General features: G+C 35.4%; 1 protein-coding gene across 3 annotated transcripts in view; it reads right to left on the bottom strand.

Annotated features, from left to right (window-relative positions):
- The window catches only part of LOC138710861 (tetratricopeptide repeat protein 14), a 72,063-nt gene extending 53,138 nt beyond the window's left edge, over nt 1-18,925 (bottom strand). For 2 of the 3 annotated variants that reach the window (XM_069842029.1, XM_069842031.1), the window contains exons 1-3: nt 18,856-18,925; nt 3,026-3,244; nt 82-206 (exon numbers count right to left, since the gene is read on the bottom strand). In XM_069842029.1, coding sequence (XP_069698130.1) covers nt 82-206; nt 3,026-3,189 — 289 coding nt within the window. In that variant the 5' untranslated portion in view covers nt 3,190-3,244; nt 18,856-18,925. Of the gene's footprint in view, nt 1-81; nt 207-3,025; nt 3,245-15,256; nt 15,389-18,855 lie in introns of those variants that run through there. The other variant, XM_069842030.1, reaches the window with a different exon arrangement.
- Nucleotides 18,926-19,366: the final 441 nt, after the last annotated feature.

The raw sequence follows: 19,366 nt of genomic DNA, 5'->3' as shown, positions 1-19,366 counted from the left end.
CATCAAATGATTACAGTTAGATGGAGATTCAAAAAAGGTTTTACTATCAACTTCAAACATCCAAAGTTAATTCATACTAACCATCATCTCCCACAGGTTTATCCTGTGAATCATTATCTCGTTCCAACAGGAAAGGATCATACAATGATGCAGCCTTCTTCACTATGAATTGCTGCAATTTCAATCGCTTTCCTCTGTCCTGGAAACTATATAAAAAAAAAATAATCATAATATTGTATCTTTTTAAATGCTTTCCAAAAAAATACACAACGAAATGACAGTTCTCAAATTTTGTGAATACTTCGGGCATTAATGCTGTACACAGAGAGAAATACATAAAGAAAATATCATTACAGATTATCCTTCTGGATCCTTAAGAGAGTAATAAATAGAAAAACAGTATGGCAGGCAGATAGACAACACACCAGCCAGTTGTTATTTCGAAAGTATGCTTTTACAGTAAAAAAAAAATAAATAAATAAACACTCATTAAAATTTCTCTTACCTGCAACAAGAAAATTCATGTGTGTTACTACTTCAGGATAAATAATTGCAATTGGTAACATAAAATCTTTCACAAACACATATTTTTCTTTATTAAGTGAGTATATATGATATGAGATCTTAAATCTTAATTCACTCTGAATTGGTGCAATCAATGGCTGGCAGGAAAAAAAATCTTTTGCATAAGAAAAAGTTAATAACAAAATTGAAATGTAAACTATGTACCTTCACCATTTCCAACTGAGCACCAGGTTTATGTTGACAGACACCACATATTTCAACACTAAGAATGAAACCATTGCAAGAAAAATTATAACAGATAAACACATATTTTTTGTGAATATATAATGACATTACTCTATAAGACAAAAACATATTTTCGTATTTCCTATGACTAGTTGCAGCTGCCAGAATGGAGCTTTCTATAAAACAAATTGATATGCTTACTGGATGAAGTTTAAATTAAAAAATTGAGTCTGAGCAAGTTCTTCCTATATGTAATTAAATATTCTACGATTTCAATATTTTGTCTGACAGTTTATTGACATCTGAAAGCACGTAAAAAAATGGGTTGCTAGCCATCAGTCGTCCGGATTAGTCTGGCATAATGAACTCAACAGAGTAGCAACCTCTCTGATCTTACCCTGATGATGAAACTTGTATGTAGTTCCGAAGTATTGAAAATGTCAAGTTCCAGGACATGGTGGATTACCCAAAAGCCTACTTCTAATCACAGTTACCATCATAGAAGTCTAAAAACTCATATAAGCAACAGTGTGTTATTCCTCACAGCTACATTCTTTCAGTTTAAGAATTGAGTATGTGAGGGCAGTGCCATGTGCAATCAAAGTTGATTTTCTGAGTGACAAAGCATAGAAGAAGCAGTAGCTAGTTCTTCCGTAATAAAAAAAAAATACAAATGAGAGAAACCTTTGAAGTGAAGCAAATAGAACACATCTATATATATAATTTGAACCGGTAATGGAAATTATGGGAAAACAGCTGAACGGATTTTAATGAATGACCCGTCATTTTGAAGCTTGGCATCCAAGGATTTTCAGAAAAATAGTAACTTTCAGTAAAGCATTAGTTTGCCTACATAATTTTCCAAAATCCATCTTTCGTCAGTTTTGAGAACTAATTGCATTTCAGTATAAAATAAAAAACACACTACAATAAACAACAGGCTATTACACGAAGCTGCAGGATTGCTGACATATTTAGAGCTCAAATTCAATTGGTTATTAAAAACTTCAAGACAAATTTACAGGTCTGATTCTGCGGTGTGTAATTTTCTCAGTACACCTGTGTATAGGATATTAAAATCTATAAAACTTGAGGTGGTTTGATGACATTATTACCATTAGAAATTAAATATTATTATAGTTAATGCCATGATATGACTATTTCATTAATTATACATCTTAATGCTATATTGATGATATGAAAGTGAACATTTTGGGGTTATGTAAGTAGATGTAGAGAATATCTTAAATTAGATCTTCATGTCTATAATTTACTGAGTGGCGGCTTTATAGTGTGTGTGTGTGTGTGTGTGTGTGTGTGTGTGTGTATATATATATAAACTTAAGTGAGATAACAATACTGTTATTAAAAATCAAATATTTTTATAGTTATTAATCAAGTGGGGTTGGGTCTTTTTCATATACTTAATAGCAGTGTGGTGTAGATATTTATATGCGTCATTCTCTTCAGTATTAGTTCGAGAGAGTGCAAAAATTACAGTTCCTAAGGAAAGACTAAAAGGTATTACTTACTGATAAGAGGCCTACAAAATTATGTAGTCTCCCGAACATTTAAGCAAGATCTCTTAGCAGGATAAAATGATTTTACTCTCTACATTTCAACTCTACATGCAGCAGCTCTACCAAGATGCTATGTCTATTGTTCGAAAACATAGCAAACCTGACCTTTTTTAACTTTCATCTACAATCCACAATGACCAGAAATAGCTATTGCTTTACTCCAAAATGAAAAATTCACTGATCATCCTGACATTGTTACTTGCGTTTTCGTGTTGAAACTCAAAAAATTGAAGGTGGATAGGTTCAAGAAAAAGTATTTTGCATTAAAAAAACATTCAGAGGGAGTATGTTTCATTACTACAGAAGCAAATAACTTTCAAAATGTCTGGTATTTTTCATTGAAAATAAATCTGCAAAATTTTTATTTGAACGTCTAATGAACTTAGTTTGCAGCATTTGCTGCACAAGCCACTAGTTTTTTTTAGAAAGCACCTTTCCACTATCTAACAGTGGCTGTTAACAAGTAATGTTAGCTTCATTAAATTTAGAACTTCTGTATTAGTTTTGCATAATATCCTTAATCTTATAGTGATAATAGTTTTTATTTTGTTTGTGGAACATTTTAATAAGGTACAGTACTTGTACGTTGCCACATGGCACTTGAAAGTATCCACATCAGAAATAAAAGTACAGTGAACGAGCGAGCATCTGAATGCATTTACGTCTTGATAGTATATTACAATAAATGAATGTACCTTAAATTTTTCTGTCTTTGTTGATAAACGTTGAAATCTAGATCTTTCACATTAAGCTTTGTCAAGTCAGCCTCTCCCCTCTCACTTTCCCACAGCTTCTGCAACTGCTGGCCATGGAAGTTCAGTGAACGAGTGACCAACTCGGCATTTAATGAAGACTCCATGTCTTCAGCCTTTGATGTTGCCTTCTCTGCCAAGCAAAGCTAAATATTTAACACACTGAAAAGAAGAGTACTTTAATTAGAACTGTAAATAAAATACGTTATTACAACCCAGATTTATAATACAGAAGAAAAATGTTCCCCTTTTATTCAATTCATGAAATAAAAACATTCATATTATATATCTAACATAATTCTCAGACTTTGGAAAAGTAAAGATAACATGATGAATCACCATAGCAATCTTTCACTTGAAGATAAAAGTCTGCCTTCCTGTTTTTCTCAAACTTTATCACATCATAAAATGCCAGTCGAATTTTTAAGACAAAGTAAAGCTTTCATTGCTAGCAAAGATAATCTTTGTCTTTGAGTTAACCTGCAGTACATTTTCATCCTACGCAATGCAGAAAATGTCCTTTCAGCTGTAGTTGTTGTAGTAGGAATTGTGACAATTTATCAAGTTTTATAGTCTCCTTTGCTCGCCATTTTCACATATAAACGTAACTATTTCAAAAACATACTTTATCTTTAAACTCTTGCCAACAACAAGAGGACAGACAATTCGTTCCCAAAATGGATATAAAAGAAAGTACCATACTGCATCTGCAGTGTCTTTAAAGAGTTTTCAGGAAAGATTTGTTGCATCTGTCATGCATGTTACTGTTCAGTAAGCAGAAGTCAAGTTTTCCCATGGAGTGAATTAATATATTATCTAAAATCTCCACGAACAGACGTTTGTATTCTGTGACGTCCTGTATTCTATGCATCCTGAACTTTTTGAGAAGCCGTCCAACATCTCTCTCTCTCTCTCTCTCTGTTTTCCTGAAATCATGTTCCCTTATTTCTTCCAGTTTCTTGGTTGTTCATTCCACTTTTTTTTTTAACACGAGTATGCCATACCCATAAAGTTAGAATTTATAAAACAGTTATATTACCGGTTGTTAGGTATGGTTGTGGAACTTGGACTCTCTCTTTGAGAGAGGACCAGAGGTTAAGGGTATTCGAAAATAAGGTTCTTAGGAAAATATTTGGGGCCAAGAGGATGAAGTTACAGAAGAATGAAGAAAGTCACATAAAGTAGAACTGCATGCATTGCATTCTTCACCTAACATAATCAGGAACTTTAAATCCAGATGTTTCAGATGGACAGGGCATGTAGCATGTATGGGTGAATCCATAAATGTATACAAAGTGTTAGTTGGGAGACCTGAGGGAAAAAGACCTTTAGGGAGGCCGAAATGTAGTTGGGAGGATAATATTAAAATGGATTTGAGGGAGGTCGGATATGATGTTAGAGACAGGCTTAATCTTGCTTAGGATAGGAACCGATGGTGGGCTTATGTGAGGGTGGTAATGAACCTTCAGGTTCCCTAAAAGCCATTTGTAAGTATGCCATATCCATGCTTTTTGTCTAGAGACATAAGCAAGAAACAAGTCTGAAACTTTTTCAGGAAAGACAAGGAACCTTGAGCTTTTATGACAGTATCATTATCTTAATCTGCAGAATAATCAAGTACATGCTGAAAAACCATTGTCATATTTCTTCTTTACAGTATTCACAAGTCTAGAGGCAAAATTCCATATCGTAGGTGCTACTAAAGGCAATATTCTTTTCTTTTTAATTGGTTATTTTACGATTCTTGACCAACTGCTATGGTTATCTAGCATCTGAATGAAATGGTGATAATGCCAGCAAAATGAGTCCAGAGAGGAGCGCTGAAAGTTACACAGAATTTGCCCTTAATGGACTGAGCAAAAACTCCAGAAAAAAACCTCAACCAGGTAACTTGGCCCAAACACGATTTGAACCCAAGCAAGCTCATTTCACGGTCAGTTATGCTAACCATTACTCCACAGCAAAAGACAATATTCTTTTTTACAAAACAGTAACGAGCATATGTTTTTTTTTTTCCGTGGCGCTACAGCCCTTGAAGGACCCAGACTGAGCAGCCTGCTGCTGGCCTCACATTTACATGGCGAAGCAGAGGTGAATGAACATCCAACTAGAATGGAGATATCGTGTGGTTAGTATGATGATCCCTCCAGTCATAGCTGGCTTTCGTAATCAGATTTTGCTTCCTATCGTAGCTCCCCAAGTGCTTCACGTTGCTGGGTAGGCACTGGTCCCATACACTGGCCAAAATTTCATGAGAAAATTTCTTCCACCATGAGGATTCAAACCAGCACGCATTCCATAACGCAAGTCCTAGACAGGATGCCTTAGATCACGATGCCATGGTGCGGAACTTATGTTCGTTTAGAAGGGAAGTCCCCAAAGTGTTCGAAAGAAAACCCTGCATTTCTCGAAATTTGAGGTGGATTGTTGCAGTTAAATTTAGTACGCGATTGTATAAGTAACGGAAACTGCAGTGGAATATAGTCTTTTGCTTTAATATTTAAACTGCTGACTTGTCCTGCTATTACTGCAAAGCCATTCTAGGTTTGACCAATAAGTTTGCTACCACAGCTGAAATCTTTCACAATTATTTTAGCATGTTCTAAAAAGGGTTGCAGATGAACGATCACTATTAATATCAGTGAAGTGAAGGAATCTCTCCCGAGCCTGTCCATTCTGATCAAAGAAACAAAAACATTTGAGAGCTGTGATTTGTTATTACTAAAGCTGGGACATCTAGGACGTTTGTCGTTAAGTGCACCCAAACTATAGCATAGCAAGTAGAGAGAGCAGGGAAGGTCAGTGTAAAGACTCTGTACGCTGTTCTACAGAGTAAACAACAGAGAATAAGGTGTTTACTCACATGACAAATAAACTGGAGCTCAGGTAACATCGTATTACTGGATTGTGGAGTCTGTTGTAGTAAATACTACCTACGTTTTTATTACGTCTACAACCCTTTTATAATGTGTAGCAAAATAGACTGCATCTCATTAAAACGGATTACTGCAGGACTCAGGAGCTATTTCACTGAATTTAGTAACCCGATTTGCTGTATTAAAAATATTTCTTTGACATTCGATAAGAAACTGTCCACATCAGTGTAGCAGGAGCGAACTTCGACTATTTGATGTAGCCCATGGGCTAGAATAACTTTCGGCTAAATAGCTTAAGTTCCTTACTTGCTTTTAAAATGTAGCATCTGTGATGAAAAACTACATTATCATTTTTTATTTCGTCTGGCTATAGAGGGTCATAGGCGTTTGAAAAGCTTTGATTATATTTAAATGATCCACTTTCTCAAGAATTTCAGAGGTTAATAAAAAAAGTATTTATTGTGTTTGTCTGGTGGAAAAATGCCCGTAACGACATTTGCAACAAATCATCCAGCGGGATCTGTGCTTTCATCGATGGAAGTACATATTTCACTATCTCCTATACTTAGTAGTATGCGAGATATTACATCATAATAGCATTTCGGTACATAGTACAGTAAAACCTCGTTAATCCGGACCTCGTTAAACCGGATATCGCTTAATCCGGACAAGTATTCTTAAAAAATTATATTTGTTGAAAAAAAAGTGGAAAATAAATGAAAATATTCTCGCATGGCGCAGCTTAAGTTTCGGCATACTATATTCGTATTTCCAGAGTTGTAAATGTATCCAATGACCTTGTTCTTGACCATCACTGCCACCCTCATCCGCCTGGAATGCAACTTTCACCCTCCACCCTTGTGCTATTACAAACCCTGTAAGACTTCGACTCAGTTTAACACTACAGTAGTACAGTACAGTATTCTCTCTTTTATACAGTGTTAATTTAAATTGGTGAATCAATTCAAGGTGGACAATGTCATTCAGTAAACCAGCTGCTTCGTCCGGAAAGCGAAAACATAAAACTATATCTTTGCATGAGAAATTAAAGATCATTGAAAATCTTGAAAATGGTGCCGCTGTTGCCAGTGTTTGTGCAGAGTACGGAATTGCTAAACAAACAGTTTCCGATATACGAAAGAAAAAAAGTGAACTGTTGTCATTTGCTTTGAAGTGTAATGTGGATAAAGAAACTTGTCGAGTTAAGCGAATGCGGGCGCCAGCGGACCAAAACTTGGACGATGCAGTGTACAAGTGGTACGAACAATTTCGTGCAAGTGGAATAGCAGTGAGAGGAGTAGAAATTCAAGCTGCAGCCGAACGCCTGGCAAAACAACTTGGTGTAAATGGGTTTACGGCTAGTGCCGGCTGGCTGTTTAGATTTCGCAAACGCCACAACATAGTGAACAGAAAAATGTGTGGGGAGAGTCTAAGTGCAGATGCAAGTGCTGTAGAGCCATTCAAGAAAAAACTGCATTCTATCATGAAGGAAGAAGGGTTAGGTTTAAATCAGGTGTATAATGCTGACGAAACAGGCCTGTGTTGGCGCGCTCTGCCTGATAATACACAAGCATCAAAATCCATAAGAAATACACCTGGTCGCAAGATCAGTAAAGAACGTGTCTCTGCATTGTTGTGTGCTAACGCCGATGGAAGCCATATCCTAAAGACTGTCATTGTAGGCAAGAGTAAACAGCCAAGGGCTATTAAAAATATTATGTCTAATTTGCCTGTCCATTACTACCATTCTAAAAATGCTTGGTTCACAGCAAATATCACATCTGATTGGTTCCATAACTACGCTGTGCCAGAAATAAGAAGACATCAAATGGATAAGTCAAATACTGAAGTGAAAGCCATAATCTTATTGGATAATGCACCTGCTCATCCCGATGAAAAAAAGCTTTGTAGTGCAGACGGTAAAATCAGATGTCTATTCTTACCTCCCAATACAACATCGCTAATGCAACCAATGGACCAAGGCGTCATCTATACTGCAAAGAGGTTGTATAGAAAGAGATTTCTGTCTGAAGTCTTTGAAGTTGAAGAATCTACAGATGGCGAAGACAGAAGAGCAGAAAAAACACTGCAAAATATCAAGTCATACAACTTCAGGTCTATGATTTTCAATTTTGCGGCTGCAGTGAAAGATATAGCACCTTCTACTTTGGCCAATGCATGGAATAAAATTTTGTGTGACAACAGTGTTGAACTCGAGAGCAAAGGCATTGAATTAAAGGACTATCATGAAGCACTCGTAAGGGGTGGTGAGAAATCCGTCACAGTAGAAGAGATTGAGGACTGGTTAGACAATGATGAAGGTGATCCCGGCTACCACATAATGAATGAAGACGAAATAGTGGATAGCGTAAACGACGATCGAGACTATGAATCTGAAGATGAGGATCCAGATATGGAACTGCCAAAAATGAAATTAAGTGAGGTGAAAGAACATTTGAATTCAGTGATTAATTTCATTCAACGAAGTGACAATAAACAAATATCTGCCTACTACTGTCACATGAGGCACCTGCGTGAACTTGTAGTGAAAGAAATGTGCGAGAAACCTCAAAAGAAAATTGACAGTTTTTTTAAACCAAAGTAACAACAGTATAATGGATAACTTTTAATAATTACACAGGTACTGTTCTTTATTATGTTATTAGTGTATACAATTTTTTGTTCTTAGTCAGGGAATATAATTTTTTCTCTTATTTCTGTTAATCCGGACTTTTGCTAATCCGGACAATTCTCAGCCCCAATTGGTCCGGATTAACGAGGTTCCACTGTATTTCTGTAAAGTTGATTGACTGGGGAGTTCCCTTTTCACATAAAGCTTTTAAAGTGTGTATTTTCAACGTGTTGTTGTTGTTATCTAATGCCGGGCTTTGGCAACGAAGCCATTAGCGTTCTTGCTCTCCAATATTTCTCTGTGGTGGATCCATCAGGTAGAACTTCACAGGTTTGTAGATGATCTTCAGTCATTTCTTCTTCTTTGTTGCATAGGGGGCAATTTGGATTTGTGTAAATTCCTATTTTATTTAAGTGTTTGGCCAAATAATCGTGTTCTGTAAGCAGTCTGAATTTTCAACGTTATTTATTGGTATATTGACACATACCATCATTTTACATAAATCATGAGAAAAATATTTTTGTGTGGTTCCCATTGAACTCTAAGTTACATGGGATTCTTTTCCTTCTTCCTCAATTGAAACTGTTATCTGTGCTTTATGTTTTTTCGTATTACAATGTTGTGTTACGAATTTACGTTTCGTACTTTTAATTTTAATTTCTGTGCTACATAAATTTTATAGGATATTTACCCCACTTACTGCGAAATGTTGTGTGCCTAATTCCTCCAACAACTTGTTTACTGTTGATATATTTGATGATTCTGCCATTATAAATATTATACGTTACGTAAGATAGGTAATACAACCATGGAGGTCTGTTCACTATACAACGTAAATGTGTTCTATTGCCTGAGTCGCATGACTGTATGCAACCATTCCCCCACCCCTCCACACTATTTACCTTCGACAAACATTGCAATATAGTTAACTTGATATCGTCCTGCAGTCCTACATGTCTCAGCTTTAGTTATTACATCAGAGGTTTCATCCAAAACCATATTATAAAGTCATTCTGCCTGAGCTCCAGCTTTATTCTGTCTGTGACTACAGAAGAGATGGTGGCAACCAAATCATTTTGGATTGCAGAAGAAGTGCCCTGGAAAACTGTTGATTTTTTTAAGTGGTTCCCTAATAGTGGACCATATGTACAGAAGAATTAATTCCAGAACTTCTATGTGGTTTCCCTTGTTATGAGAAGTATCTGCCCGTCATGGCCACAAAAAGGCAATTCCTACTTTCTCAGGAAACGCAAAACATCAAACTTTAAGAATATCATGGTTTTTCATGATTTTAACATTATGTATTTGACCGCTAATTCTTCAATGTTCATTCAGTTAGTGATTTATCTTTCTAAAGCTATTCAGACTAACAAAATATTTAAGTGATATATAGACTTTTCATGCCTACTGGCAGCCACAGAAAGACAATTCAAGTAGGCAAACTCATTTTTACACCACACTCCATTGTCTGCTGAAAATGACAAAGCCAGCAAAAAAAGTTTCTTTAATTATTCAGATGCAGCTAACCAAGGCATATCTGTGTATTGGATACCTTAAAATGCCATACATACTTTTCATTCTTGTCTTTATGCTCGAAAGTTAAATTTGGTATCTACAGACATTGTCTATTTTCTTCACAATTTCGCTTTTTTTCACCTATAGTTCTTCTGGAAAACAGCTTCAGTAATAGGCCACTAATATATAAAACTCTTCACTTTCCATAATTAGAGTCACTAATCACCAAGCACTTAACACTCAATTCATAATTTAGAACAGGGGTCGTCAGCACAGAGCACGCTGGGGCTAGAGTTTCTTACCCACGGAAAATGCAGTGCACTATGGTGCACTCTGTAGCTGCTAGCTGCACGACGGTGCACAGGGGATGACACCGCATACCCTTTGCACATTTCAGCAAGTGCTGACGACCACTGATTTAGAACGTACACTTCAAAGTGCTTGGAGAGTCAGTTCCTCATGCTTTTATCACAATATAGCCATGTGAATGCCTTAGAATGTCATGTGTGTGCATGTGTTTGCCACTGCAAACCTCCACATGAGCAAGTGATCGAGTTTTTGCAAGCATCTTACTGATTGGCAGAACAGCTAAGCTGTCGACCTACAGCAATCACCAATAATGGAGTTGGCACATTAGAATATTGATTGAAATCTTTGACTAAACTAGTTTAGAGGTAGTTCCCTGTGTACTCCACTAATACACCTTCAATTGTTTTCCAGCTGTTTCTTCAGTCTTACCAACATAACTTAGTGTGACATCACGAATGTTTCATGATAGTGTACACTGGAAATTTTATGTAAGATTTTGTTACCTTAGGTTAGGTTTCTTGGTTAGGTTTCCTTGGTTTCTGGTGGAGTCATACGTATGATAAATAAAAAAAAAATTAAATAATAACAAGTATCAACGTCACTTCTCATCGAAAATAGCAGACGAAAGTTGCTGTAAAAGTGGAAGCTGGCGGAGAGGTGCGGGAATCTGTTAGGTTTGGTTATTTAGGCTTTTGGTATGCCCAGGGTGCGAATTAAGATTTCTGATGAGGGAAGGGTAGAATCCTAGATAGAGACTACCATACGTAAAATAATTATTATTATGCCAGTTTCTGTCAGATGCTTTTTCAATTCACTGCAGACTAAAGCAAGGAGATGCACTATCACCTTTACTTTTTAACTTTGCTATAGAATAGGCCATTAGGAAAGTTCAGGATAACAAAGAGGGTTTGGAATTGACCAGATTACATCAGCTCCTTGTATATGCAGATGACGTGACTATGTTAGGAGAAAATCCACAAACTATTAGGGAAAACACGGGAATTTTACTTGAAGTAAAGAGATAGGTTTGGAAATAAATTCCGAAAAGATAAAGTATATGATTATGTCTCGTGACCAGAATAATGTACGAAATGGAAATATAAAAATTGGAAATTTATCATTTGAAGAGGTGGAAAAATTCAACTATCTTGGAGCAACAGTAATAAATATAAATGATACTCAGGAGGAAATTAAAAGCAGAATAAATATGGAAAATGTGTGTTGTTATTCGGTTGAGAAGCTTTTGTCATCCAGTCTGTTCTCACAAAAGCTTAAAGTTAGAATTTATGCATTTTATTCATCTGACATAATTAGGAACATTAAAACCAGACATTTGAGATGGGCAGGGCATGTTGCACGTAAGAATGAATCCAGAAATGCATATAGTGTGTTAGTTGGGAGACCAGAAGGAATAAGATCTTTGGGGAGGCCAAGATGTAGATGGGAGGATAATATTAAAATGGTTTTGAGGGAAGTGGGATATGATGGCAGAAACTGGATTAATTTTGCTCAGGATGGGGCCCAATGGCGGGCTCATGTGAGGGCAGTAATGAACCTCCAGATTCCTTAAAAGCCATCATTATTATTATTATTATTGCTGTTGTTGACATTACTGTGAAGAAATGTAAACACTGGAAGTAAGAATAATAAAGTAATGAATAAACTCACCTCTATATCATGGCTGGAACACATTTTTAAAAATAGTAGACCTGAATGAGTTAATTATATCCATGAGCAAGCTTAAGATAAGGTGTGTAATTTCAAAGTTAATGATTGTTGTCAGCTTGCTGGTGATGATAATACATCAATATCATTTTCTTTGCTTACTTTATACGTTGTAGAGTATACTCGTATTAAAACAATTATATTTTGTGAGGGGGATAGAAGTTATCCCTGGCAGAGATGATAATATGAATTTATGAGATGAGGAGAACATTCCAACAAGGGGAGAAAATCCCCCTCATTCCCTGTTAATTCGCACCCTGGGTATGCCTTGCACACATTAAAAACTGCCTGTTATAAGAATGTGCCCTTTCTTGCTATACACCTCCCTTTGGCAACGATATTGTAAATATTTGGGGCATTCCACAGCTACATGTGGGACATTTGTACTAATTTCTTAATTACATTATCTTCATATAACTAGTCAAGTAAATTGTTGGTGCAACGAGGATTGAGAGATTTCTCTTCCTACACTTTCAGCAGTCTTACATGTCGTATCGACATAATTTACGAGACATTACGAATTGCGGGCTTAGAAAGAAAGTTTTGTTGTGATATTTGTGTTTATTCTACTATTATGTGCTCTGGCTGAGTGTTTTCTAGTGGCTATTGAATTAATACCAGTTCTGCGTTCTTCACGTTACATCACATCATGTGTTTCATATGACTAGAACCATTACATTAACTAGAAAAAAGAACGTTTACACTCGCATTACGCTGAACTGTCATTTCACAGCTAATTTGCCACATATATCTCTACAATTAGTTGAGTTCAAACAATTACCAATAGAATGCTTAAGTTTTAAAATGCATCTCCACAAAAATTCACTTTGAAATTCGATCACTTTTTATTCCAAAATCGGCGGAAGTCAATCAACTCTCGTCTTCACCAAATTTTTAATTAAAAGTCTTGCATGCCAAAAAGAACGTGTCAACGACTGATTTTTTGAGCTCTGAAAAGTTTTAGCTTTTTTGTGTACTTAGAAAATACAAGAAACATGATGGTCATGTTCAGGACACATGCATTTCCCTACCATAACTAATTACTGAATTCTGATAGAAATTGAGCCCATCTGCTAATGCTGTCACTATGCTGTATTTTTTTCTGAATTACTTGCAGAAAATTCTATAATTTCACGCAATCACATTGAACAAAACATTAACCGATGGGCCTGTAGAATTTTTTTGGTCACATGTGGGACTTTTAATTACCCTTATGGGAGGAATTAAAACAGATAATGACTGTAAATACTCTTATTACATATAACTTTTTAACAGAACAACATATCATAAATATCACAAAACTACGGAAACTTAAACTTATTTGAAAAAGGATTGTTCGATGCCTTTTCCATGGCCAGTTGCAAAATACTTTCAAACAAAACCTCTCTTGTACTTCTCAGAAAGTATTTACAGCATCTTTACCGTGAACTTATTTTTAAATTCTGACGATGACCCATCACTCCATATTATTTCTAACTTTGGCTGATCACCATCTGAGCGAATGATTTCATCATATAGAAAGACAAGCAACACACAATGTCTTTGTCCTTAGATTGTCAGTCGGAACAGATAAGGTACCGGTATGCTTTACAGTGCCTTTTACAGAAAACAGCTGCAGTAAATAAAAGTACACTTGTGCGTGACCAAAGAGCACTTTGAATTCAATCAGATACTCACAGCTAAATGACATCGCTAATTATGAAGTATACATGTATCAGATTCTTTATTTTTATCACATTCAAACTCTTTCTTCTGTATTCCTTTTGTATTAACATGAGCTATCATAACAGGCAGCTCAGCAATAATCAATTCAAAAAGTTCGCCCATGCAGGTTTGTTTAGTGGAAACTTGTAACCTTCCATTACTGTTCTTTTCCCACATTTTCCAAATCACTTTATTTTCTGGTTGACTTGGGCAACACAATTTTCCATTTGAACAATGATCACACAAATTGTTCCTGGAAAGGAGTCCAGTTTGTCATCACACAATATATTCTTCCAGAACTCACTTGAATATGTACACTTGGGTGAAAGTGAATTTAGTTTTAAAATGAAATTCTCATGAATTTTGCCTTTACATTGGTGCACTGGAGTTTCTTTTAGTAACAAAATATTCTTTGGGTGAAGGCTGCAAAATTTTGAATATTCAATTCTAAAATTTTCAGTTTCCTCTCTGAAAATACGAAAGGCCTCTTTTAGAAACATCATCAAGTAGTGTTTCTACTATTTTTCTTTTCTCCCATTCCCCCAGATCATAACATCTTTCATTCCTGAGCATGTATAAATGTCCATTCGGAAGAAACTCTAGTAACTATAGAACAATCGAGAGTGCCTGCAAGATCTTGCTCCATATGATTTGCTAGTTTTATTCCAACATGTTCTGCAAGACCTGTTACCACAACTTGCTGCTTCCTGAGTGACTTCAGCAGTGATCGAGCTGTTCTTCAGATAGCTTTAGAAAATGTTGCCTTACAGGAATAAAGACTAGGTCTATTGGGTGACTCGTGACTTATTTGACGCATTTAAGTTATCAAGCTGCTTCTTTACTCTCTGTAATCTCTTCCTGTCTCTTTCATATCTTCTTGAATCCTCCTTTTGTTTTACACTCATGGAAGCCCTCTTTCTCTTTTTCAGATATGCAATTATTTCATTTTCTTCCTTTTGGTAGTTCGAATTCTCAACTTTCAACCTTTCTCTCATCTTCATCTATATTGCACTGGCCGATTTCTTGGGCTTTTCCATTGCCCCTGAAAAAATATTAGTACAGATGCAACAGACTTGAAGAGCAAGTTTTGTTTTAACGAAAGGTGATAAAAATAAAATTGGATACATGTCCCCTATAGGATGGTCACATGTGGGACAACAACGGAAATTATATACCTAATTATTTTTAATTAATAAAACACTTCCAAAATATGATCATGCAATTGTTGATTAAAGAAGAAAAAATGTTAATCAAAATTTTTTTAATTTATTTATTTCTTTTGCAAAACAAAATATAACCTATTTTGAGTCAAGTTGTTCATTAGATGTTCATTATTTTCATTGGCTTAATTAATAATCACTTAACACATTCATAACGTTATAATAATAAAAATATGTTAAAATATATACTCACTTTTCGCTCAGAACAGGGAAAAGTTGCATAATAATGTTTGTTAAGCAATTGAGTCTCTCAAAAACAATGCAGTTTCAGTCTACCGGGAAACAGTTGACAGAGGTCATCTTAAATGCTGATGTACACTTAAAATTAAAAACGAAAAGGCAACATGTTTCTACTTAATTGATGGTTTTATGTACCATTTTACAAAACATTTACCTGAAAAAAAAAACTATGATAAATTTATAATAATGTCCTGCTTTTCATGGAATGTCCCATTTACCGAATATTCGGATGACAGCAATTGAGTTCAGTGTTTTTGTTTCGTGACATTGTATAATAATAATAATAATAATAATAATAATAATAATAATAATAATAATAATAATAATGGTGGCTAGACAAACGAAGTCATATTACGAAAACTATGTGTTTATTTCATTACTAATTGTCCTGTTTTACTATTTTTGGTGCTTATTCTATTACCGGTAATACAAATTACACATGTCACACAACATTGTATTGTTTGTTTTAGATCTCTACTTTTCTATATCCACCATGATGGTCTAGTGGCTAGAGTGCTAGACTTATAATTCTGTGGACCCAGGTTCAATCCCTATTGTATTCCCATTTATAATTTATGTTAGGGAAACCAGTAATCCAGGTAACACAGGGGTTTTTCCAGAGCTATAATAAAAGAATCGAGTTTTCCTGTGACATCCCAACAAATCATTATCTCATTTCATCGTAGTAAATTGGCCTAAACAACTGGCTTCGTATGGGTGAATGATGGAAAGTCAAGTAGCCACCATTAGCAAAAAAAAAAAAAAAAAAAAAAAATCTACTTTTCCTTTTTTCACTAGAAACCACCAATATTCACCTCCATTATGACGCACCTCACATTTCAAACGTAATTTACTACATTTTCGAATAATTCTGTTTTAAAAATATGCCACTATAAAATCCTTAAATATTCAGTTATATCTCCGAAAAATCCTTTAAAAATTCCACGACTTCCACTTTCAAAATTACTAGAACTACCTATGCGCCAGTTTCTCCAAATCATTATTCTAAAATGAAATAAAAGTATTGGCAGTCAAAACTTTCTCTTTCATTATCCTATTCAAGTATGCACGCTAGCCCGGAAATTCGCTCTTGTAGATTGGATTAGTCATAAAGCCTATACGGCTTCTCAGCACTGCGACCCTAAAGATCTATTACCTATGCATAACTTCCTCCCTCTCTTCCCAGAGTCCCAGTTGAACTTAATACTCCTAATGAAGCAAAGCAGTTTCCTGAGGGAAATGTCAATAACCTCACCTCTTTCAGCAGGGGGAATGAGGAATGTAAATGCCATTGCCTCTGGCAAGCAATAGCTTCACAATCGCAAAGTATGTGCATCGCTAAAATTCACCTCTCCTAAAATCTAAATCTAGCATTTACGCCTATTCAAACTTCTGTGAAACATAAAATGTTACACCCACACAAAAAAAGAAAAGGAAAAGGGAATTTCCAACTTTTCTTACACGAACTTGTGATGTCCTACAAGATCAGTATCAGGTTAGGTTTGTACAGGTTTTTGTTATCCCCACCAAAAAAAACATATACAAGGCATACCAAAAACTTCAACAAACCTAACCTGTCACTGATAATCGATGATGTCACTGATGTTATCAGTGTGTAACTAACCTTGGAATGGCCAGAAGGAAGGAAAAAAGAAGCAACAATTGGGGAATTGGTCCATATGCATAAAGTTTTCCAATTCCATATCTACTTGAAAACTGATTTCATGTATCCGCCTAGAAATTTTACAACATGCAATTAATATCGAAGAGGTAACTACTTTATTACAGCCATTCTCTTGGTACTACACAAATACACAGTTTCTGCAGTCATTTTTTTTAATGAAAAAAAAGATCTTTTGAATGTTTCATTCTCAACTCATTTTGCGGTCTTTCTTACATTCATGTGAATTTTCATGATTATTGCTTTCAAGACTTTCATTAGCGTCAATTTTTGCGCTATGATGGATGGGACAAAAATGTCACCCACCTTAACACTTTATTTTATATTAGCTTAAAAGTCTGTTAATCCTTTTGGATAATTATACCTTAAAAAATTATTTACTGGCACCTAAAGGATGACATTAACTGCGTTGAAAAGTTTAACGATTATTTTAATATTAAAAGTACGGCCAATCTTCTATATCTCCCCAAACTACATACGGGACTGACGTCTAATTTCAGTTTCATTATGGATTAAATGAGATACCATAACTCATGAGGCCGAGGTATGTGAACAGAGTTAGTAGTTATGTGAGGGGATAGCTTAAGTGACATGAGGCCAAGGAAATTAGCACTGAGTTTGTTTCGATGATTTCGGAAGGGAAAATCTCCCATTACACTATCTTATTACTGTTATATAAAAAAACCACCACCCTTTGAATAGCGTATATGCAAGGCATAATGAAAGCCTAAACTAACCTAACCTGTCACAGATTCGCATATGTAAGGCATAGCGTGAAACTTTTCGTATTATCACCTAAGTTATGTTACTACAGTGGAGACTACGTGGAAGCGGAAAACTAGGACCAAACTCAGCGCTAGTTTAGCCAAGAGTTTCATCTAGATATGTAGTCTGGGGAGAATGTTATTTTCTGTAACGGGTGTACAAGTAAAACTCCAGAACGCGATTACCTTCTGTCCGATTTTACCGCAAAATTCCAATCTTGTGCACACAAAATAAATTATTGGCACTGAAAAGTGCCTTTTCATCAGTATGATGATATGGATTCGACACAGACAAGCCTGCTCTTTTTAGTATTTTAAGACAATTGTTGACATAGAGGTAACCGTATACTGAAATTTTCTTCACTGCAGGGAAAATAATTTTGATGTCGAATGAGCATTACCAGAGAGTGACTGTAGGGGAACTCGTAGTAGCAACAAATACAGAGTTTTAACGTGTTTTTTAATATATATATATATATATATATATATATATATATATATATATATATATTCAGTATAAGCTTAAAACAAAGTTGCAAGGTCTGTGTAGCATGACACTAATAATTAATATACCCTCTGCCATTTTGTCTACGAAACTAATTTGGAAGCTAATGAACAATGTAAATCAACATAATATACAATTTTCGTTCTGCGTTTCACAATAAAGCAAATTCCAATGAAAAATATTTTCACCAGTTACAAGTTCACAAAATGGCCAATTCGAACAAAGCACGCAATACACTGGAATAATTAATATATAATTAATTAAAATGCATACACATACTATACTACTATCGCGATTATTTATCCGGTTTTCGTAAAATAGTAATACCTATTTAAAATCTCCGTTACCATAAAAACTATTGGAATGCTGAAATTTATGAACACAAAACTGCAATGTCAATATGGCGTCTGTCCTTGGTACGCCTCGGTACATTACACAAAGTTAACGAAATATCAAGATACTAATAATAGTAATGATCTCTGTAATACCACTTATAACCTATTCGCTTCGTAAAAATTCAGCAACAAAACAACAACATATATAATACTGAACTAAATAATATATTATGATTTTATAAATAACTCTGAAACAACTCAACTCACCTTAACAAAATCAAGAACTAGAACAACATGGTAGATGGAATCATGGAGCAGCAAAGATTACAGTTCAGATCAATGCGACAAATAAGACCACAGACTGTAGAATTAGTTACGTTATTACTTTATGGGCTAGATCAGAGTCATCTATGTAGAAAGTCGGAGACCTGAGTCGGCAATACTGTCAAGCGGAAGCCTAAAATACAAAGGCAAGAGTTCATGTTATAATGTCGATTTTTAATGTACACTGACGTTCAAAGGTATCCGACCTATGATTTCATGAGTGGAAGCGAAATTTCTAACCACGGGATAAGTAAGAACCGAAGATACGAAAAATTGACAAACTTTGAAACAGTTCCGCTAGTTCAAATTTGGCTTCTAGGTAAAGCTCCCTGTGAAGCAGACCTGAATAATTTCAAGGGAAAAATTTTTCCGGGCCCGCTATCGAACCCAGAATCCTTCGCTTAGGGCACGAATGCTCCACCGACTGAGCTACCCAGGAACTATACCCGATACC

The sequence above is a fragment of the Periplaneta americana genome, chromosome 12 (genome assembly GCF_040183065.1).
Source record: "Periplaneta americana isolate PAMFEO1 chromosome 12, P.americana_PAMFEO1_priV1, whole genome shotgun sequence".
NCBI lineage: Eukaryota > Metazoa > Arthropoda > Insecta > Blattodea > Blattidae > Periplaneta > Periplaneta americana.
This window is presented reverse-complemented; position numbering and strand designations above follow the sequence as displayed.